The 24,230-nt window shown below is 49.7% G+C and overlaps 1 protein-coding gene across 5 annotated transcripts in view; it reads left to right on the forward strand.

Annotated features, from left to right (window-relative positions):
- Positions 1-24,230, forward strand: part of UBAP2 (ubiquitin associated protein 2) — a 1,803,012-nt gene that overhangs the window by 1,514,617 nt on the left and 264,165 nt on the right. For all 5 annotated transcript variants that reach the window (XM_078674719.1, XM_078674718.1, XM_078674717.1 and 2 more), the window contains exon 23: positions 18,025-18,239. In XM_078674719.1, coding sequence (XP_078530845.1) covers positions 18,025-18,239 — 215 coding nt within the window. The remainder of the gene's footprint in view (positions 1-18,024; positions 18,240-24,230) is intronic.

The raw sequence follows: 24,230 nt of genomic DNA on the forward strand, positions 1-24,230 counted from the left end.
GGCGAGGGCGCCAGCGGTGATGTTGATGGTTGTTTCTAATGCCTGAGTTAGATGTCGGATTGCGCGGCTATTGGCCATTGGTCCCCACAGAGGAACTAGTCCCTTTGCTGCATCCAGGAACTGTGCTCCAGTGGAGTCGGCTTGTTCAACATCTCCAGCGCGCTTTTGCCGGTGGTGGTTGGCTGGGGCCACATACGTGGGAGGAAGAATGAAGGCGATGTAGCACGTACCCTTCCAGCCTTTTGGGAGCCATGTGTAAGCTTTGGTGCCACAAACAAAGTACATATTCGGGGAAGCAACAAAGGAAGGGGGGTCAGCTGAGGCCAATGGTTTGGTGATGCGGCAAGAACTGTGACCCACCAGCTGTGTTCCTTGTCCTTCGAGGCATACGAGTCCAGTGACATTGATGACGGACAGGGCCGTAGTCAGGGTGGCAGCCGTTTGTTTCCGCAGGTGAGAGAAGGTGGATCTGGCTGGATTGTGGAGCACTTGCATTTCGACCCTTTCTTTGGCAGGGATGTTCGTAAGGAAGGTTGAACCTGAAATTGCAGGACAAAAGGGCTTTCCTGTATTGTTCAACAAAAACCCATAGTAGAAGTGCGACACTGTCTGACCAGAAGCAGCATTGTCCTTGTGGCTTTCTTGCATGAGGATCAACCAGGCGAGGCAAGAGCCGTGAACTGAGAAAGGTGAAGGAATAAAGGGGATGGAGTGTCCGGTAGCATGTGGGAGTAACCCACAGATCCAACAGTTTGTGGCATTTGCAGCAAGGTTGTGCTGGTGCAACAGTTGTACAAAGGAATTGTTCCAGAATTCCCTACGCCTTTCTCGAAGCTGAGGTGAAAGGGTGATCAGGTGGTGCTCTTTCACGGTGGTCGGCTGGACAGTGGTCGGCAACATTTGGTGAGCGGGCGTGCTTTCCTCCAGGATCCAGAAGGAAGTCATGAGGAGGAGGCAGAACAGGGAGATAACGAAGAAAGCGATTGTCTTTGAGCTGTGCAATTTGTCAGTTTTTGGGTTCCTATAGTGGGTATTTCCTGTTGCTTTCGATGTCTTCTTATCTGGCGCTTCCATCATCTTCTTATCTGGCGCTTCCATCATCTTCATCTTCAAGGTGCTCGGTAGTGGGCAGAACCCCAGACTTAGTTTAGCTTCTCTCCAGGTAGCCCTTGATTGCTTTGGGTCACCGTTCTGAGACTTTTAACTTAGTCAGTGGTCTACTTAGCCGAAGCTCCCTCCTTTCGACGTAGGAAATACCCTTCTCGAGATGGCACAGTGGGATCAGAGTGTTTTGAAAGTTCAAGTGCCTCGGTGTCAGGATAACAGTTCAGTGATGGTCGGTCTTTGTTCAGGAGCTCTTCTTGGGTGTTGACGTTGTCTGTCGTGGCCAGGGTTGAGGAGACCTTTTTGCAGTGATGGGCGTGCAGCCAGTGCTTCTTCCCCTCCACTCGAAGAGCCGTCCGAGTGGTGATCAGTACTTGCCAGGGGCCCGTCCACCGGGGTTCCAGACTCTTCGCTCGTTGGAAATTCCGGATTAAAACGTAGTCACCCGGTTGGATATCGTGACCGGGACCCCTGGAAGTATCGGGGATGGCCTGCTGCACCTGTTGATGAATGACAGACAATGTCTTAGTTAACTTGTACAAATAATCTGACAGCAGGACGTCGGGGACGTCATGAATGGAGGTTGGTTTGGGGGCAGTCCAGAGGTTCATAGGCCGCCCAAACACAACTTCGTAGGGGGTCAAGTGATGCTTAGTGGGGGTGGAGCGCATCGATAGTAGTGCCAGTGGAAGGGCATCTGGCCACTTAAGCCCTGTGGTGGCCACTATTTTTGACAGTTTCAGTGTAGCGTTGTCGCTCAACCAGGCCAGCGGATTGGGGGTGGAAGACCGCATGGAACCTTTGTTTGACCCCCAACCCCTTCAGGATAAGTTGGATAACTTCAGCTATGAAGTGGGGGCCATTGTCGCTCCATAAAATTCGACAAAGGCCGTAACGAGGGAAAAACTCCTTCAGTAGTACTTTGGCAGTAGTCATGGCAGTGTTATCACGGGTCGGATAGGCTTCCACCCATTTGCTGAAGGCACATACAATGACTAATACGTACTTCAAGCCTTGGCACCTCTCTAGCTGGATGTAATCCATCTGGAAGACCTCAAAGGGGTGGTCGGGGATCCCAAACCCTCCCCGGGGTACCACAGTTCCTTTCCCGGGGTTGTGTTGTAAGCAGATAAGGCACTGTTGGACTAGGCTTTTGGCTGAGTCGGGGATCTTGCCGTTGTGCCAGACTTTGGAAATGAGTTCGATCATGGGGGCAGAACCTATGTGTGCAGGGGAGTGTGCCATTGTCAGTATGGGGATCAAGTATGCATCAGGCAGCAACCATTTGTTTGTGTCCTTTGTCCGCCAGCAGCCTTCATTGTCCCTTAGACCCACCCGTGCCCACTCAGTTAGTTCGTGTGGTGTGCTGGTCGATTGGATATCCCTGATCGTTTCCCTAGCGTCGGTCCATTGTTCTGCCTGTGACCTGGTCACATATATGCGCGTCGTGGCCCTATTCTCAGCTGTGGTTCGGGCAGTGATGTCGGCTAGTGCGTTTCCCTGTCCAACTAAATCTGTCACCTTCTTGTGTGCCTGACATTTGATCACTGCTAATCGTGTGGGGAGAAGGACTGCTTCAATCAGGGCGGAGACTAGATCTCCGTGAAGGATGGGTGTACCATGGGACGTCAGGAATCCCCTTTCCCTCCACAGGATCCCAAAATGATGAACTACTCCGAAGGCGTACTGGCTGTCCGTGTAAATGTTCGCCGTGGTTCCTTCTGCTATGATACATGCTCGTGTGAGGGCAATTAGTTCTGCTGCCTGTGCTGATCGTTGTATGATGCAAGCTGTTTCAACTACTGTTCGAGCAGTCGTTACCGCATAGGCAGCAGAAGTGGTGCCGTCTGGGAGTTTGATGCAAGAGCCATCTACCCATAGTTCTCCATCAGGGTCTGTGAGAGCAACGTCTCGGAGGTCAATTCTACTCCTAGTCTGTTCGTCTGTGAGAGTCACGCAGTCGTGTATAGGGGGCACATCGGGGTCATTTTCGTGCAAGGGTAGCAGTGTAGCAGGGTTCAATGTCGTGCATCTCTTCAGAGTGATGTGGGGCGCAAGCAAAGTCAATTCGTATCCTGTCAGTCGTGCACTAGTCAGATGTTGAGTCTTTGTCTGGTTCAAAAGTGTGTCAACTGCATGAGGTACTAGTACTGTGAGAGGGTTCGAAAGTACAATTCCCTCACTCTGTCGGATAGAGACAGCAGCAGCGGCTACTGCTCGAAGACAGGCTGGTAGAGCTCTGGCGACTGGATCAAGGGTGGCAGAGAAGTAGGCACAAGGGCGCTGTTTGGCGCCGATGGACTGGGTCAGAACGGACAATGCGCATCCCTCCCTTTCGTGAGTGTAGAGGGAGAAGGGCTTGGAGTAGTCTGGTGTTCCTAGAACGGGTGCCGAGCAAAGGGCATCTCGCAACTCCTTAAAGGATGCTTGGCATTCGGGAGTCCACGGGAGTGGGAACAGAACATCTTTGGCCAACAGGGAAAGTAGGGGTTTTATAATGAGACTGAAATTTGGTAGCCATTGTCGGCAGAAAGAAGTAAGGCCTACTAATGAACGGACTTGCTTCTGTGTTTTTGGAATAGGGGTGTCTAGGATGGTTTGGATTCGGTCGGGTGTAAGTTTTCTCTCTTTTTTTGGACAGGAGATGACCTAGGTATGTTACTTGGGACTGACAGAACTGCAGTTTCTTTTTGGAGACCTTGTGGCCATTCTCCGCAAGAAAGTGCAAGAGTTGGATAGTGGCTGTGATTGCAAGTGGAGTGGTGTCGGCCGCCAAAAGGATATCGTCGACATATTGGATCAACACTACTCCATCTGGTAGCTGGACAGCGTCCAGCTGCCTTTTCAGGGCTTGGCTGTAAATGCTGGGACTTTCAGTGTAGCCCTGGGGAGCTCTACAAAATCGTTATGAACGGTTTTTTAAAGTGAAGCCGAAGAGATAACGGCTGTCTGGATGGATGGGGATAGAGAAAAATGCATTTTTAAAATCAATAACGGTGAAGGTGGTGGCAGTGGACGGGATGAGAGTCAGAATGGTGGCGATGTCTGAGACTACAGGGTACTGTGGCGCCACCACTTTGTTGACTTCTCGCAGATCGATGATGAAGCGATACGCTTTCTCATCCCCCTCACCTTGCTTCTTAACAATGGGTAGGATAGGACTATTGCAGACATTACTAACTACTTCCTCTACCACTCCTGCATCTACCAAGGACTGAATAATCGCTACCAATGCCTTCTCGCCTTCGGGCGATATCCGGTACTGTGGGAGTTTCGGGAGTATTGCATCTGGTCGAACAGTTATGTGTACAGGATCGATCATCATTCGTCCCACATCTGAGTCGTTTCTGGCCCATAGGTGCGGGGGTAGCGAATCGAGCAAGGATAGGTCAGCATCTGTCAAAATGTACATGTGTCGTGCGGGGTAGGGTCTGGACATGTTCGGGTTGTCGTACAGGATGACTCGGACTCCTTCCGGGGAACACCTAATAGTAGCTCGGAAATGTTTCAGTAAATCAATACCCATAATAGCATCAGGGGAGTTGGAGGAGAGTAGAAACGTCGTGTCAGTGGGATTGTTTCCTAGGTCAAAGGAGATAGGTACAGACAGGGGGTTAGTGGAGGGCGTCCCATCGAAACCTATCGAGGTAATGTGTGAGCCAGACAAGGGTGCCCTTGGAATCAGTCGTTTTGATAATACACTACGTGTCGCTCCGGTGTCTACCAAAAATGGAGTCTTTGTACCCAGGACCTTAGCGGTGACATAAGGACCTTGCTGGTCTACACAGAGCTCGACTGGATCCCTCCCTTGCCCCTGGCAGTCCTATGCAGAGTCGTGATCATTGTAGCCATCGGACTGTTGGCACTGATTCTGTCGGGGGCGGTCAAATGTGTTTGGTCTACCAGATCGGTCATTGGTGGTGTCGTGGGTCTGTCCTCGTCCCTGCCCTCCAGTTTTGGGGCCATTTGCCATGTCCCTCGTCTCTTTATTTCTAATCAGTTCCCGAAGGGCTGGGCACTGAGACTTCCAATGTCCAAATTCTTTACAGAATGCACATTGGTTCTCATCAAGGTCGGTTCGTGGAGTGCCAGGGGCGGGGTTGCGGTCTCTAGGGGTCGAATTCCTAGGGGCATTCGACTGGTAGTTCCCCCTATACCGTTCCCTCCCTGTGGTCACTCCCTGTAGTTGTGCAATCATTACTCGTTCCTTTAGGTCCTTTTTCTTTTTCTCAGTTGCCCTTTCGTTCTCATTCTTTTGGTGTTCGTAGTACTGAGCCATCTGGAGGATAGCTGCAGGTTTGGAGGCTCCCCAACTACTTTCGCTAGTCTGTAACTTTTGGGAGACCTCTTGCAATAGCCCCTTTACGTAGTTCTGCACGAATAGGTGTTGTCCGGTTGTGGTGGTCATGTCTTGGCCACTGTAGTCGGAGAACACTGTTTCAAATCGTGAGAAGTATTCTGATACGTCCTCCTGAGGTTTCTGGCGGCAGGCCGTGACTATCGACCAGTCTACCTTCTTTTCTGGGATCAACGTTTTCAGCTTCTGCACTATTTTGTCAGGGAGTTCCAATATGTCTTTTACAGGTTTCTGTCCGGGCTCTCGCTGCCTATCTAGTTCATCGAGTTTTGTCCAGGTGTGTCCAAACAGCTCCGTGTGGTCAGTTCTCCGGATTTGCTTCCACACATCAGCCGGCAGACACAACCCGAAAAATAAATCCATGTCCGCTAAAGTCATTATAGTTGAGCCCAAAGCTGTGCCTAATTCGGTATAGAATGCTGTAGGGTTTTTTCTTAAATCGGGCAGGGTTTGTCTAAAAGTTAAAATATCTTGCCGATCCCATGGTTGGTAAACCCAGTTGTACACAACCCTTCCTTTGGCATCTGCATGGTTGATATCATCGTTTGTTCCCTGACCTCTTGGGGGAACCCAATAGGGGGCGGCTTCTCTGATAGGCATCATAGTGTTGGCTGCTCCTAGTGAGGGTTCAATCGTCTCAGGGATTGTGATCTTGACCTCTGGTTTCTGCTCCGCGAGGTGGCGGAAGACCTCAAGCATTTGCATGAAGAGATCCGTCATATCGCTTTCAGCCCCATCTCCGACATCAACCTTTCTATATAGGGCCGTCAATTTAGCAGGACCCTTAGTCTGGTACCTATCCTCATACGCGTTCAGGGTGTGGTAGCTGAACCGTAAAATAAAATGTCTATGACTACCGGCATGCGAGTTGTGCATATTCATCGTATATTCTTCACTCTCCCTCTGTTCTACCAGGGTTTTTGCTATTTGGTCGATTCCATCCCGCTCATCTTTGCTCAACCTATTTGGTCTGGCTGTTAATTGTTTGCCAGTCTCAAGTTCATCTGGTGTTGTTACCGATGCGGCTGGTGCGAAGACCGTAAGAGTCGGGGCACTAGCGCTAGGGTTACCTTCGACTGCACTCTGGACTGGTGAGTGTTGTGCTAGAGGCTGGCAGGGAGCATAAGGAGGAGGCATGTAGATCATTGGAGGACCGAGCAGTAACTCGTCATTTGCCCGTTGTTTGGAGGGTACCTCCGGGTAGAGCGTAGGGGTGGTCCTGACAGGGCATTGACCTGTCAGTCCTGATTCTTGCGATTGTTTAACTTCCTCTCTTCTTCTTATTTCTTCATCTAGTTCTTTTGTGGCCAGATGGGCTGCTTTTCGTAATTCTTTCACTGTTTTTGCTTCCTCTTTTTTCCTGCGATGCTCTGCTTCTTTGCGCCACATGCCGATACTATCGAGCATAGTGGGCGTTGCCTTATTTATTTTTACAGCTGTTTCTAGTGTTTTTATTTTATTTTCATCAAAAGAACCTATCAGTGGCCACTGGTTTTTAGGATCCCTTTTTGTATATTTATGCCATAACTTACTATAAGCTATAGTGACTAGTCCTTGCTTAGTAAACATGTCCTTATTAGGGGTGCCCTCCAGTGGAGCTGGATGGTTCATCTCTAATAAGCGGTCCGGGTTGACCCAACTATGAACCAATGGGGAGAAGATAGGCATGACGAATTACCATAGGGGGCAAAAGCCTGCACTACCTATCTTTTCACTATTTGCAAAGGCTGGACAGAATATTCTATTTTACACTATTTGCAAACAGAGAATACCTCCCGAAAGACCCAATTCCAAACAGTCAATGTTTGGTCAAACAATCAATCAATGAGGAACGTAATAGGTACGACGTGTTAAAGGTTTGCGTTACCTACCCTTCACTTTCTGCAAAGGGAGAGAGAATATTCCTATTCTTCCCCGTTTGCAGGCAGAGAAGATCCCTAAGAGAACCAACTTCGAACAATTCAATGCTCGATTCAATCAATCAATCAATGGGGAGAAAAAAAGAATAAGCACGACGTGTTAAAGTTTTGCGTTGCCTACTCTCCCCTATCTGCAAAGACTAAACAGAGTATGGCGATTCTGTGTTTGTTTGCAAACAGAGAATTTCCCAGAGACAAATAAGTAATACTAGTATTATCAAACAATCAATCAATCAATTTCGCAATTTTGTCGTGTGTCACGACCTTACCCGGACCGCATGGACAGTTTCTCGTCTTCCGCTTCCAGCGCCCGATCGTCCTCTACTCTCTGTTGCTATCGCGGCACTCCTGGTGGTTCCCAGTCAGGACCGTAGATCACTCGGGAGAGGTCTGCTCGGAATCAGTGAAGTTCAGATGATCGGCTGTCAGACGAGGGTCTATCGGACAGGAACTCTTCCGATCATTGCAGTCGTTCACTCTGTCGTCGGGACCTCTCCCACTGGATCCACGTGTCGCTGATGGGCCCCGCGTTTGGGAGGCCAATTGATAAAGATCAATTTACAATGGTCAGGCGATTTCAGTAGTTGTTTCCTAAGTTAAATTTGCCCGGCGTAAAATGCCTCTAATACCATACGAAATTACTCAATAAAGAGGCAGGCGCTGGAGACTGGAAGACAGGAAACAAGTTTTATTCCGACGGAGTGGAACACATCAGATCGGACAACAAGGTATCGTCTCGAGGTGCTCTCTCAACTTCTCTGAGAGCTGGTCTTTTATACACTGGTTTTAGACATGTGAACGTCCTTTATTACAACAGGGACATTGTAGAGCATGAGAATGACATCAGAACGATATCCCTGTCACCCCCCAGTTCCGGCCCATTCCAACACATGACAACAGTAGAGACCCTTTCCCCTCATATGATTGGGAGGGGCTATCACGCAGCTGAGTGTTCTGCCGATCTCTCTGGAATGTGTGCGCCTGATCGAATCTCTGGGGGTGGAGGGTCGTGATCAATAGTGGCCTCTTTCAGGAGAGGCGAGTGCATACAGTAGGGGGCAATAAACTGTAACCTCGGGCTAAAGGATGACCAGCGGTCAGTGCTGACGTTAGGCTCAGAGGAAGGGTCATCAAAGGAGGGGTATTCATGGACGGAAAGGAGGTGTTGGTCAGGCGCGGGGTGCGATTCTCTGGGACAGAATCATGCGGGAGGGGAGGGCTCCTGACTTGTGCATGAGAGAGCGGGGGCAGTCAGGGTGCATGGGGGATGCTCGCAGGGTCAGGGAAGTGCGCTGATGAGCGATCGTGACCAGGGAGACCATGGTACCTAAAATGGCTGTCGTGTATGCTCGTACGTGAGTCTGCAAGATGGCGTAGATAATGTTCAGTATACGAACTAAATTTCCACACGGGCTGATAAGGTGGCCCAGTATCAATTGGTAAATGCACCTAAAGTGCATGTTTGTCAATTTAGAGAGAGAACAGCTAGGCTGTGGGTCTGATTTGCAGGCCCACAGCCAGGGAAAGTCGTAAACCAGTGAAGCAAAAAGCAAAAATCTGGGGTGACCATAGGATTGCAGACCCTACTCTCCTACATAACCCCCCCCCCAAACTTAGGGACATTAAACTAACCTTGACCAGGTGAGTCTTCCTGTTCTAAGTGGAAATACCTGGAGAGACCATCTGCATTGCCATGGTCAATCCCTGGTCCGTGCTCCACTGTAAAGTCCATCCCCTGTAGGGAAATGGACCACCTAAGAAGTTAGGGGTTTTCACCCTTCATTTGATTTAGCCACAAGAAGGGCTTATGGTTGGTCTGAATCTTGAAGTGAGTTCCAAACAAGTATGGCCTCAACTTCTTCAGGGCCCAAACCACAGCAAAGGCCTCCCTCTCAATAGCTGATCAACGTTTCTCTCTAGGGGTCAGCCTTCTACTTATAAAAGCAATGGGCTGGTCATGACCATCAATATTCGGTTGAGATAGAACAGCTCCCACACCCAACTCAGAAGCATCTGTTTGGAAAATGAAGGTTTTGGAGTAGTCAGGGCTCTTGAGAATAGGTGCAGTACACATGGCCTGCTTCAGGTCATCGAATGCCTTTTGACAGCTAACTGTCCACTGAACTTTCTTTGGCATTTTCTTGCTTGTCAAGTCATTAAGTGGTGTCACAATGGACCCATAATTTTTGACAAACTTCCTATAGTAACCATACAGGCCCAAGAAAGCTCTCACCTGTGTCTGGGTGGTTGGATGAGCCCAGTCCTTTATGGCCTGTATCTTGCTCTCCAATGGTTGAACCTGGCCTCCACCTACAAGGTGGCCCAGGTACACAACCTGACTCTGCCCTATCTGGCACTTGGTGGCCTTGATAGTGAGGCCTGCCTTCTGCAGGGCCTCCAAAACTTTCCTCAGGTGGATCAGGTGATCCTCCCAGGTGGAGCTGAACACCGCAATATCATCTAGATATGCTACACAAAAGTCATCCAACCCAGTGAGAACTTGGTTCACCAACCTTTGAAAAGTGGCAGGTGCATTTTTCAAACCGAAGGGCATCACCACAAACTGGTAATGACCTCCTGGGGTAGAAAATGCTGTTTTGGCCTTGGCATCCTCAGCTAACCTGATTTGCCAATAACCAGCTGTTAGGTCAAATGTGCTCAAGAATTTGGCAGAAGCCAATTTATCTATGAGTTCATCTACCCTAGGTATTGGATGGGCATCTGTCCTTGTCACAGCATTCGTATGAGACCTTACTCGACATGTTTTAATAATGCTATATCAAAGTTGGCAATAACTGCGACGATTATAATGCACTTAAGAGTATATGGTATAGCGTTATCATGGAACAGCTATAAGGACTTGGTTCCGCAAGCTGCAGACATGCTCAGCTCATGCTAGAGCACCATCTCAAATAGTTCCAAGCACTCTGCCTTCAGGATTGATCAGGCCTGCCATAGGAGTGACTGATAGGAGTATATGTGTCAATTTTGGGGTTAGATATAGGTATACTATATCTACAGCAAAGGGTGATTACACCACCTTGCCCCAGCTGTCTTACCAGCCAGTTGTGTCTGTGTAGGTGGCCAGCCAGGGGTGGCATAATACATGCTTCAGCCCCTGGTAGGCCCTGGGTACACCTATGCCCTGGATACCTAAGGTACACTGTACAGGGGCTGATAAGGTGGCCCAGTATCAATTGGTAAATGCACCTAAAGTACATGTGTGTCAATTTAGAGAGAGAACAGCTAGGCTGTGGGTCTGATTAGCAGGCCCACAGCCAGGGAAATTCGTAAACCAGTGAAGCAAAAATCTGGGGTGACCATAGGATTGCAGACCCTACTCTCCTACAGGCCACACGCAGATCTCGTGGAGTGTGGAGGGCTGGTCTTCGGTGCAGGTGGAGCTCGGGGTCGGGGTGTCTCAGTCCCCAGGACACAGCTTCGAGGATGCCTCAGGAGCTGCACTGTTAGCAAGTTGAAGACTTTCCAAGTTGCCTGCTTCCACGAATTCCGACGCCTTCCACGGAGCTGGAGTCGTGCAGTGGGGTCAGAGGAGTCCGGGAGTCGAGGTCTTGTCAGGCTCTGCGCTCGAGTTCCGGCGGGAACAGGGACAAAGCAAGCCGTCGAGTTGCTGGATGGTGCCTGGTTGCCCAGGGTGGTCACTCCTTAGCCTCAAGGGAGATTCTTCAGTCTTCAGCTTCAGTTGAATGTCGAAGGGTCCAGAGTTTCGTCTTCAGTTCGATTCCAGGATTAATCTAAAGTCTCCTGGGTCAGCTCCTATCTTTATACTACTAAAGGGGGCTGGTTTACTCACTAGGTCCCTCCTATGGGTGGGACGAGGAAGGGGGGTGGTTACACCCCCTTTCCTTTGTGCAGTTTCGCGCCAGAGCTGGGGTGGAGTGCCCCAGCACCCGGTTTGAACTGGGGTATGCATAGAGCACCTAGTGTGCCCCAGGCATGTCTCATTCCATTCAGCCCTCCCTGTCCCAATACACAAAATCCTGTCTGGGGTGTTGTTTGCACCTCTCCAGGCAGGAAACCTATTGTCCAGGCCTCCCTCATTGGAAGGACTCCCAGCAGCAGAGGTCAGACTTGTGTCTGTGGCAGCAGCATCCATTTTGTGACGCTGGGGCTCTGGTTAACTTTAAGCGGGATAGTCGGCAACAACATGTCTTCTCCCTCTAGAAGGGTAGTATGCTACCCCCGTCGCCAGAATTGGCGAGGGGGTAGTATTCCAAAGCGTATGACACCTTACACGTCATGTTTGGATAAAGCCAAACCAAAGTTAGCATTTAACCGCGAGGTTCATAATGCACTTAAGAGTATATGGTATGGCAATATCATAGAACAGCTATAAGGACATGGTTCCGAAAGCTGCAGACAGGCTCAGCTCGTGCTAGAACACCATCTCACACATAACCAAGCACTCTGCCTCCAGGATTGTTAAGGCCTGCAATAGGAGTGACCCATAGGTTACTGTATGTCTATTTTTAAGGGTAGATATAGGAATACTATATACCTAAGCAAGGGGTGATTACACAACCTTGTCCCAGCTAGATCAGCCAGTTGTGTCAGTTTGAGTGGCCAGCCAGGGGTGGCATAATACATGCTGTAGCCCCTGGTGGTCTTGGTTACACCTATCCCCTGAGTGCCTAGGGTACACTTCTACAGGGGCTGATAAGGTGAGCCAATTCCCAATTGTGGATGTACCTAGAGTACATGGTGTGAATTTAGAGAGACTGCATCTGGGCTGTGGGTCTGATTAGCAGGCCCACAGCCACATCTAAGTCGAAAACCAGTAAAGCAAAAGCAAAAAGTGGGGGTGACCATAGGAAGCAGACCCTACTCTCCTACAAGCGCATTCACGTCTTCCCATATCTCGACGACTGACTCATAAAAGCCAGCTCATACAGTCAGTGTGTACAACACACTCACACCACCATCCAATTACTCCACAACTTGGGGATCACAGTAAACGACACCAAGTCCCACCTGCAACCGTCCCACGTACAACAATATCTTTGTGCCACAATAAACACCTCAACAGCACTAGCTTATCCCTCTCCTGCCTGGATAACAAATATGCAAGCTCTTCTAAGCAAATTCCAACCGCAACACTCTCTTCCAGCTCGAGTGTTCATGCAACTTAAAAGAATGATGGCCTCTTGCATATTCATAGTGCCTCATGCAAGACTACAGATGCGTCCTCATCAAGAGTGCTTAGCACGACAATGGAACCAGGCTCAAGGTCAATTAACAGACCTAGTGTTTGTAGACGGTCAAATTCACCGCTCTCTGCAATGGTGGAACACCAAAAACCTTTCCAAGGGCCGAACGTTCCTAGAGCCAGTTCCTCTAATAGTTATGACAGCAGACGCATCGCTCTACGGCTGGGAAGCCCACCTACTGCAGCACACCATGCAAGGCAGGTGGACACCGCAACAAAAGTTACTCCATATCAACCACCTGGAGTTACTAGCCATTTTTGTAGCCCTAAAAGCATTCCAAAAGCACATATCGGGCAAAGCTGTCTTAGTCCGCACAGACAACATAACAGCCATGTACTACATAAACAAACAAGGAGGGACACACTCTCTGCAACTCTGTTAGGGGTCGGCACTAAGCCCGCTACTATTTAATGTTTATTTGGCTCCTCTGTTCACACTTATTTCAAACTGGGGGGTCAAAGCAATCTCATATGCTGATGACACCCAGCTGGTGTTTCCATACTCGGAGGTGTCGGAAGAGGCCTTTGCGACTTTTAAGGGATGCCTCCGAGATGTGGCCAGATGGATGAACGCCAATAAACTTAAATTGAATACTGAGAAGACCGAGGTTATCTTCTTTGGCAAGGGGTTGCCCCCCCCTGCAGAACTTTGGTGGCCGGTGGAAATGGGAACACCTCCGTCACCGAGCCAGAGCGCGAAAAATTTGGGAGTCCGATGGGATAGCAACCTCTCCTTCGCTTCCCATATTCAGCAGGTTGCTGGTTGCTGTCTCACCAAGTTGAGAAATCTACGCAAGATCTTGAGACTACTACCAGTAGAGTGCCGTAAAATGGTGGTCCATGCTACAATAACATCGAGGCTGGACTACGCAAACGGACTCTATCTCGGCCTCCCACGGTATCTAATCCAGCGCCTTCAGACGGTACAGAATGCGGCTGCGAGACTGCTGAGGTGCATTCCTTTCAAACACTCTGTCTCTCCGCATCTACGGGCAATGCACTGGCTCCCAGTGGCCAGCCGGGTCAAGTTCAAAACCCTGACGCTGGCCTTTAGGTCCCTGTTTGGCACTTGCCCTAACTACCTGAAAGTTAGACTCCCCAGGTATCACCAGTCTCGGTCCCTCCGCTCCAACGGGCAGGTGAAGATTGTGATCCCACGAGTGCGAAGGGCACGGCTGGGCGGAAGAACGTTCTCGGCCAATGTGGCGGGGCTATGGAACTCTCTTCCTTCCGCTCTCCAACAGGCCCCCTCAGAAGCCTGTTTTAAACGACTGCTGAAAACCTGGCTTTTCACTCCACAACGTTAAGTATGCCACATGACTTCTACGGCCGTTCTGTTCTTATAGCGCCGGGATACCTCCTTGTGAGGCAACTGTTCGCGCTCTATAAAACTCTTTATTATTATTATTATTATTAGCGCAGCAGATATGTAGATGGGCTATACCTTTAAACATCTTCCTCTTAGCCCAACATGTTCCAGGAGTACAAAACACCATAGCCGATCTGTTAAGCAGTCAGACTCAACAAATCCTCGAGTGGGAACTTCATCCACAAGTTCTTCAACCGTTTTTTCAGATGTGGAGACAACCTCAGATAGACCTCTTCGCCACCCACGAAAAAGCCAAATGCCCAAGCTTCGCCACCAGGTGTCCACACCCGCTGTCCAAAGGCAATGCGATATGTTTGAATTGGTCAGGCAAATTTGCGTACTCTTTTCCACCTCTCCCACTGCTTCCATTAGTGGTGCGCAAACATTCCCTCGCTCTCATTCTAGTTGCTCCAACTTGGGGCAGACAACCATGGTACACCACACTGCTGCAAATTTATGTGGTACCGCACCAAAAAGCTATACCTGTCTCCACGCTTCCTACACCAAAACCATAGAGAGATCAGACACCCAGACCCAGCTCAGCTCAACCTAGCGATCTGGCTCCTGAGGTCCTAGAGTTCAGTTATCTTAACCTTCCTGTGAGAAGTTGGCCAGGTTTATGGTGTTCACTATTCTAGTGATCACCTTGCACCAGTCCAAACAACCCTTATGGTGATGGTTGTAAGTCAACCTTATAGACCAGCTATCCTAGTGGTAGCGTGGACAGAACAGTCTTAGGCTAAAAGACTCTTGAGGGCGTGTAAAGCCAGCTGTTTTACCATATGTAACCCCTTGAATATCAAATGAAAGGACACCACACAGGCTATATATAAAATATATATGTATTTATTTACTAACACACTCCTCTGAACTCTTTATGAGATTAGAGGCCAAAGCACATAACAAGATACTTTGTCAGAATACGTTAAGTTGCACAATTTACGGTTAGGCCCTAGGGGCGAAGCAAACCATATATTAAGAAAGTGGTATAAGTACCACTTCACGAGAAAAGGAAAGGCCTAGGGAATCGCTGGGGCTACACTATTTGAACAATAGTTTAGGAGTAGGAGGCCCACAGGCGGCGCGTGCAGTGTCTTTACACACACGCGTGAGTCAATGCAAAGTCAATAGGAACTTAGAAGTTAGATTTAGAAGGGTTTAGGACACTTCCTGTTTAGCTAGGAGGAAACAACTAAAAACCTAGACACTTGGATAGTCAATACCCTTGGGAGCACCGAAGTACTCGTGTTACCTCACCCACGGACGGCGGGTGCATAGGTGTGAAGATGTGTCGGGTTTTGTCATTGAATCCTTTGGAGCCTGGAGGAAAGATGCTGCAGGCGACCAGGAGGAAGATGTCAGGGTGGATCGAGGATGAAGAGGACCTGAAAGCAGAGTGGACAGAGTCTAGGTCACTAGCCAGTGACCGGGTGGAACCAGGATGGAACCAGATGTCGTCGAGGAGCAATCAGGTGCAGATGTGAAGCTTGTCGTTGCAGCCACGCGGACCAGGAGGCGTAGAGGACAACCAGGTGCTGGAGAGGAGCTGTCCCACGAAGGTTCTCGCAGATGGAGGGGTCGACTTCAAGATTGGAGCCAACAAGCCTAAGCAAAGGCAACCCACACAGGATAAACAAAAGGCTTCTGGTGCAGACCAGGAGGGTCTGGGGTACTTCACCTTTTCAGGGAAGCGAGGGCCAGTCTGGAGCAACCAGACCAGCGATGGATTTTCAAAGGAGTCGTCGTCAGAGGGCTACTAGCCAATGGGCCAGCAACCGGACAACGCGTCGAGCAGAACACAAGCAGAAGGGCCCCACGCAGATCTCGTGGAGTGTGGAGGGCTGGTCTTCGGTGCAGGTGGAGCTCGGTGTCGGGGTGTCTCAGTCCCCAGGGCACAGCTTCGAGGATGCCTCAGGAGCTGCGCTGTTAGCAAGTTGAAGACTTTCCAAGTTGCCTGGTTCCGCGTGTTCCGACGCCTTCCACGGAGCTCAGCTGTCTGGAGTCGTGCAGTGGGGTCAGAGAGGTCCAAGAGTCGAGGTCTTGTCAGGCTCTGTGCTCTGGTTCCGGTGGGAATGGGGACAAAGCAAGCTGTCGAGTTGCTGGATGGTGCCTGGTTGCCCAGGGTGGTCACTCCTTAGCCACAAGGGAGATGCTTTAGTCTTCAGCTCAGGTGAATGTCCAAGGGTCCAGAGTTTCGTTTCAAGTCGATTCCAGGATTAATCTAAAGTCCTGGGGTTCAGCTCCTACCTTTATACAACTAAAAGTGGCTAGATTATTTTCTAGGTCCCTCCTAGGGGTGGGACCAGGAAGGGGAGTGGTTACACCCCTTTCCTTTTGTCCAGTTTGGCTGGAGTGCCCCAGCACCGGTTTGAACTGGACTATGCATGGAGCACCTAGTGTGCCCCATGCAGTGTCTCAATCTATTCAGCCTTCCCTGTCCCAATACACAAAGTCCTGTCTGGGGTGGTGCTCGCACCTCTCCAGGCAGGAAACCTATTGTCCAAACCTCCGTGACTGGAAGGACTCCCAGCAGCAGGAGGTCAGACTTGTGTCTGTGGCAGCAGCGTCCATTTTGTGACGCTGGGGCTCTGGTTAACTTTAACCGGGATAGTCAGCAACAACATGACTTCTCCTTTAGAAGGGTGGAATGCTAACCCCGTCGCCAGAATTGGCGAGGGGGTAGTATTCAAAAGCGTATGACACCTTACACGACATGTTTAGATAAAGCCAAACCAAAGTTAGCATTCAACCGCGAGGATTATAATGCACTTAAGAGTATATGGTATGGCAATATCATAGAACAGCTATAAGGACATGGTTCCGAAAGCTGCAGACAGGCTCAGCTCATGCTAGAGCACCATCTCACACATAACCAAGCACTCTGCCTCCAGGATTTTTAAGGCCTGCCATAGGAGTGACTTATAGGTTACTGTGTGTCTATATTTAAGAGTAGATATAGGAATACTATACCTAAGCAAGGGGTGATTACACGACCTTGCCCCAGCTGAGTGATCAGCCAGTTGTGTCAGTTTGAGTGGCCAGCCAGGGGTGGCATAATACATGCTGCAGCCCCTGGTAGGCCTTGGTTACACTTCTACAGGGGCTGACAAGGTGAACCAATTCCCAATTGTGGATGTACCTAGAGTACATGGTGTGAATTTAGAGAGACTGCATCTAAGCTGTGGGTCTGATTAGCAGGCCCACAGCCACATCTAAGTCGAAAACCAGTAAAGCAAAAGCAAAAAGTGGGGGTGACCATAGGAAGCAGACCCTACTCTCCTACAAGCAGCTGCAGCCACTATTGCACTGGGACGTGGCATCCCCCTGCAAGACATTTGTCAGGCAGCCACGTGGGCTTCGTTGCACACATTTACGAAATATTACTGCCTTGACAGCCAACTCCGGAGAGACGGCTTTTTTGCCTGTTCTGTTCTCCTAGACTTTCTGGTGTGATCTTGGTTCACAGACACACCACCAGGGTTGGTATTGCTGGGGTATCTATTCTAAGCTAAGGAATCTATCACTAATGTGTTTCTTTCAGATGCACAAGTTACTTACCTTCGGTAACAATATCTCTGTAAGAAACATTAGTTAATGATAGATTCTTTACTGCCCCACCAATCCTCCCCGTTCTGGGAACTGATTTCTAGGGTTAAGGTTATCCCTTTCAGGGCCCTAGTTTTCAATGCACTAGTGGACAGTATCTTGCATGGCTCTGCGTTCCTGGTGCGGAAAGTTGTGTACCGAACTGACGTCAGCGTGCGTGGGTGGCGGCTAAGTAGCGCCTGCGACGACGGACGCGGAGCCGCACGACGCCACCTACCGACGCGAAGGGGTACTGCTGACGAAAACTTTCCGGATCCAGTCTGACGCCTGGGGATATTCTAAGGTAAGGAATCTATCACTAACTAATGTTTCTTACAGATATATTGTTACCGAAGGTAAGTAACTTGTGCGTTAAGACCTAGAACTGTATGGGTTATTGCTTTCACTTGACCATAATTGTCTGAAACTGTTGTAGATGACTATTTGTCCCTACGCTTTGCAGGTGATGTTGCCAAGTTTGGCCGGGGTGATTCTGCTTCTCCAGCACCTGCTACCACACTCGCTCAGCCTCAGCAGAATCAGACACAAGCCCATCATGCTGCACAGCAACCATTCCTCAATCCTGGCCTGCCTCCAGGCTACAGCTATCCTGGATTATCTTACTATGCCAGTATGCCTGGAGTACCTAGCGCATTTCCATATGGGCCCACTGTATTTGTGAGTAACGGAAGTTCGTTTAAAATACCCTATTTTGCTTCTAATCTCCCAGATATGCTTCTGCCTCTTGATTTACAGATAATTATGTTGGTTATGGGTGTTTTTTTTGTGTAGGAAACTTCAAACCACACATTCCTCACCTTCAGAATATTCCTAGGTGTGGCAGCCTGGATCCAGAGATCTTTTTTTCGATGCTTCCCGTGCGCTGGTAGGTAGTGCCATATGGCACCACGGCGAGTTCATACCACCCAGAAGCTCATTTACGCGCCTCCCCTGAACAAAGATGTCAGTTCTTTCCTTTCCGCACCCTTTGACACCTTTGTTCAAAAAATAGTTTCTTAGGTAAGAGGTCTCTGCACAAATTGCAGGTTCAAGCAATGCTATTGCTACAGTAAACATGTTTGTTATGAACTCTTATATCACTTGCCTTTGATGCTTGGGCTCTAGTCACGACTCAGTCAATCATGCTGTCCTGTTACCGCACAGAGTCTTCCTGTATATAGAAAATGTGCGATAAGTCCACAAAAGTGAAGCGGGATTTGTCCGCTTCCTGCCATTTGAAGTCCAGCGAGAAGTTGCATGGGTCAGGTGCCTGACTCCAAGACAGCCCCTGTGTGGTCCCAGCACACATGAATTCCCTGAGCCGTCGCCTGCTCCGTAGTTGATAATGGACTTGAAGGAGGCTGACTATTGCCCACACCATCTTTGGCTATAGTGTTTCTAAGGCACAGCAGGTAGTTATACAGCCCAGACCTTCAGCATCTGCTTCTCCCTGGATGCCTCCACTATTAAAAGATAGAGGGCTTCTTCCGCTCCAATTCTCTTGCTGTCCAGGTCATACCCAAGGTCTCACACAATACTGATGATGAGGAAGCAGATTATCTACTCCCTCATTAAACTGACAAAGGTCTTTATTTAGACTGGGAAAATGCTTGTAGGCTAGATGCCTCACCAGAGACGCAGCTAAACTCAGCGGGGCCCACTATTGGAAGAAAACCCCTTTTTTGTGTTAGTGGTGCCAGACCTCTAAAGCCAATTTATTGACTGAAATTCTTCAACCCAGGCAAACTTCATCTGAGACACTACTACCTCTTAGCAAGGCCGTTACTAACACACATGAGCTAAACCATGTTCAGCTCCTCCGGTCAGCTGACCTACAGCTTGATGACGCAGACCAGCCCCTAGTGACCTTGACTATATAACGTTGACAAGGAAAGTCAACCCAATTGCTTTTCCTTCTAACCTCCTGGATAAGAAGTCGAAACTTAGTAATGCCTTTGAAAAAAAAAAAGAATTCCTAAACTATCCTGTCTTAATGCATTTTTAATGTTTTTGTTTTTTTTGCAGAGTTTTATATAGTGCGAACTAGACCCGAACCGAATCAGGTATCGGAGCGCTTTTACATAGCACCAGTTACGTTACATGAGGACGGACACACATTCATTTTAGGCACGGGGAGATTAAGTGATTTGCCCAGAATCACAGGAGGTTTTTGACGTTGTTACCGAGACTCGAACCCAGTTCCGAGGTAGAGTGCCCTAGCCGTTAGGCCAACTCCTCTCCCCATTGTGATGTGTCTCATTTGATATACATCCATGCCTTATAGGGCATGATCAACAATATCTTCCCAGCCATTCCAGAGCATATCAGGAACACATTGACAGAAATGATCCAAGACTGACAGCATGCAGCAAAGATGTTATGCATGCAGGCCTGGACACCAACGACTCCATTGGCTGTGCGTTTGAGACCAAGTTAGTGCTTAGAAGACACACCTAGATGTGATCAGTGAGTAAACCAGCATGGACATCTATCCTCCAACTCTCCCTTCCCCTGCACAGCAGCTCCCAAACTGCTTTGATTTGTCATCCCAGCCCCACCACCTGCTAGTAAGAGGTATGATATATTTTCTCGGCTGGAGATCCCGTACGACCGATGGTGCTTACAAAGTGTTCAAAAGGGCTATGCCTAGCTCTTTTTTGCCTCTCCTCCTTTTTATTCTCCTACCTCTCCCACACACTTTTGGGGTGAACATGCTGATATTGTGATGGAAGAACTCAATCTCCTGCTTGCCAAAGATGCGAGTTTGTGGGTGCCACATTTGCAGAGTGATGAGGGCACTATTCACAGTGTTTGCTTGTGCCTTAATGAACTTGGGTACTGGATGGTGTCTCTGAATTATAATTTGCATTTACCCATTCTGCAGTCCAGTAGACTTCATCTGCTGTTCATGGTAAAGTCAGAACATTTCCAGTCCGCAATACTGCTATTCAGCCTTACCTTTGCTCCTCGGGTGTTCCAAAAAATTATATTGATCACAGCTCATATTCAGAAATCTGGGACACATGTATGCCTGTCCCCTGGCAACTGGCTAATTAAAGAGTGCTCACCTCAGTCAGTCACAGATCACCTCCGGTCAAGAGCTGAGCCCTTGATCTCCTTGGGTTTTCAGTCAACAAGCAGACGTTTCACCTGAGCCCTCCGAAGATTCAGTTCATAAAGGTCATCATGGACACGGTAGTGCTCAAGGCCTTTCCTCTGCCGCTATTAATCTGGTATATCCGAAAGAAACACGTTAGTTAGATTCCTTACCTTAGACTATCCCCAGGCGTCAGACTGGATCTGGAAAGTTTTTGTCCGCAGTACCCCTGCGGGTCGGTAGGCGTTGTGTGCGGCTCCACGTTCGTCGTTGGCGTCGTGATAGCTGGGATGACGTCATCGGAGTACTTAGACGCCGCCCCCCGCGCGCTGACGTCAGTTCTTCTTTTTTCCGCGCCAGCAAGCGCAGCTCCAGGAAGAGCTAGTACCCTTAGTCACTTTTTGACTAACTTTTTTTTTTTTTAACTATCTTTTTCGAGTCGACTTCGACGACTGTACTGGTAGGGATGCCCAGTATCAAGCCGTGTAACGCCCGTCACCGACTGATGTCGGTTACCCGCCCCCCGGTGTCTCTACAGTCTAGGGGCCGACCACGATCACAAGTCGTGCCCCAACTGTTGGGCCTTGACCTCGAAAGCCAGACGGGAGCAGTACCGTAAGCTCCCGGCTCCATATCAACCTTCTGGAGCTGCGGGCAATCCAGCTTGTACTGAAGGCATTCCTTCCCTCTGTCTGGGGAAGTATAGTGCAGGTAGTCATGGACAACACCACCGCCATGTGGTACTGCAACAAACAGGGCGGGGTTGTGGACCGTCTGGAATTGGCTGGAACACCAGGGCATCACCCTGGTGGTTAAACACCTGGCAGGTTCCCTGAACGCCAGGGGGGACAAACTCAGCCGCAGGTGCATGATGGATCACAAATGACGTCTGAACTCGGACGTGGCGCAAGGTCTCTTTCAGCAGTAGGAAGAGCCTTTGTTAGACCTGTTCGCCACCGAAGAGAACGCACAATGTCATCTTTTCGTCGCGAGTAGAGATGCGGTCTGTTGTACGCCTTTCCGCCTATACCACTTCTGCCCAGAGTGCTGAAGATCAGGCGCGACCGGGCCCAAGTCATCCTTGTGGCTCCGGCTTGGGCACGAAGGTACTGGTATCCCGAGCTACTCAGTATGTCAGTCGATCCCCCGATTCGTCTGCCTCTTCAGGAGGACCTTCTGTCGCAGCAGCAGGGGACGGTCCTCCACCCGAACCTGTCCAGTCTCCACTTACATGCGTGGCGGTTGAGCGGCAGCAGTTGAGGCCATTTGACTTGCCTCCTGAAGTCTGTAATGTCATTCTGGCAGCCAGGCGTCCCTCCACAAAATCGGTATACGCCTACAGGTGGAACAAGTTTGTGGCATGGTGCACAGCAAAGGCAGTGGATCCACTTTCGGCGCCCCTTTCAAAGGTTCTCCTCTTCCTCCTTTCTCTTGCCCAGCAGGACTCTGCTCTGGGCACTATCAAGGGCTACCTCTCTGCCATTTCCGCCTTCTTCAGGCTCCCTGATCAGCCCTCTTTGTTCAAGTCCCCAGTTGTAAATAGGTTTTTGAAGGGCATCACTCATATGTACCCTCCTGTTCCTTTCGTGATGCCTCAGTGGGACTTGAATCTTGTATGACATATCTGTTGTGCCCGCCCTTCGAGCCACTTCATAACTGTCCTCTTCGTCGCCTTACTCTTAAGACTGCATTCCTGGTTGCCATCACCCCTGCCAGGAGAGTGAGTGAGTTCCAGGCCCTTTCTTCTAAACCTCCTTACCTTTCTATCCATCCGGACAAAGTTGTGTTGCGGACGCGACCCTCTTTCCTGCCCAAGGTAGTCACAGGCTTCCACATCGGGCAGTCCATCACCTTGCCCCCCTTCTTTCCGCCTCCGCATCCCTCGAAAGAGGAAGAGAGGTTCCACCGTCTGGACCCAAAACGTGCGCTCTCATTCTATCTGGATCGCACACGTCAGTTCTGGGTGGATGACCAACTCTTTGTTGTTTACGTGGGCGCTAAGAAGGGACAGGCGGTGCACAAACGAACCATTTCTCGATGGGTTGTCTTGTGCATCAAGGCTTGTTACTCTCTGGCTCGAAAGGAGCCTCCTGTGGGGCTTCGTGCCCATTCCACACGGGCCACGGCGGCTACTACTGCCCTGGGCCGGGGAGTCCTCTTGCAGGACATCTGTAGGGCAGCTACGTGGGCCTCGCTGTACACGTTCGCAAGACACTACTGCCTGGACAGCCAAGTCCGGAGAGATGGCTTCATCGGCCGTTCTGTTCTCCAGGACTTTCTGGTGTGATCATTGGTTCGCAGACCCACCACCGGGGTTGGTATTGCTGGGGTATCTATTCTAAGGTAAGGAATCTAATACTAACCTGTTTCTTTCAGATGCACATGTTACTTACCTTCGGTAACGATATATCTGGAAAAAAACAGTAGTTAGTATTAGATTCCTTACCGCCCCACCCATCCTCCCTGTTCTGCGAACCGATATCTAGGGTTAAGGTCATCCCCTTTCAGGGCCCTAGGTTTCATGGCACCAGTGTTGGTTTTTATCATGGCTCTGCGTTTCTGGCGCGGAAAAGCTTTGTATAAGAACTGACATCAGCGCGCGAGGGCGGCGTCTAAGTACTCCGGCGACGTCATCCCGGCGCCGTCATCCCGGCGCCAACGATGCCGATGACGGACGAGGAGCCGCAGACGACGCCCACCGACGCGCAAGGGTACTGCTACGCAAAAGTTTCCGGATCCAGTCTGACGCCTGGGGATATTCTAAAGTAAGGAATCTAATACTAACCTGTTTCTTTCAGATATATCGTTACCGAAGGTAAGTAACTTGTGCATCTGTAAGAAACATTAGTTAGTTAGATTCCTTACCGCCCCACCCATCATCCCCGTTCTGCGAACGGATATCTAGGGTTAAGGTATCTCCCTTTGAGGGCCCTAGTTTCATGGCACCAGTGTCGGTTTCTTGCATGGGTCTGCATTTCTGGCGCGGAAAGCTATGTGCAGAACTGACGTTAGCGCGCGAGAACGGCATCTAAGTACTCCGACAACGCCTTCCCAGACGACGCCTACTGGCGCGCAGGGATACTGCTGACGAAAACTTTGCTGGTTCCAGTCTGACACCTGGAGATATTCTAAGGTAAGGAATCTAACTAACTAATGTTTCGAACAGATATATCGTTACCGAAGGTAATCAACTTGTTCATTAAGGATATTACTTAGATATTTTCAGTCCTGGGTGTCTGAGTGGATGGTTCTGACACTTTCATCTCCTAGCTTCTTGCATCCTCATTGTCCTGTGCACCAGATGACAGATGCGAACCCAGCAAAAGTCTCTGAGGTTTGAGGGGTCAGCACTGAGGTTTCCTGTCCAACACTGTCCATTTTTCACAAGAGATGGCTTTGGATCTCACGTGGTTGCATATGAGCCCCAGCCTGACACTGGATCCGGAAATTTTTTGCGTAGCAGTACCCTTGCGCGTCGGTAGGCGTCGTCTGCGGCTCCGCGTCCGTCGTCGGCGTCAAGGGCGCCGTGATGACGTCGTCGGAGTACTTAGACGCCGCCTTCGCGTGCTGAC

This window comes from Lissotriton helveticus, chromosome 2_1 (genome assembly GCF_964261635.1).
Source record: "Lissotriton helveticus chromosome 2_1, aLisHel1.1, whole genome shotgun sequence".
NCBI classification, from domain to species: domain Eukaryota; kingdom Metazoa; phylum Chordata; class Amphibia; order Caudata; family Salamandridae; genus Lissotriton; species Lissotriton helveticus.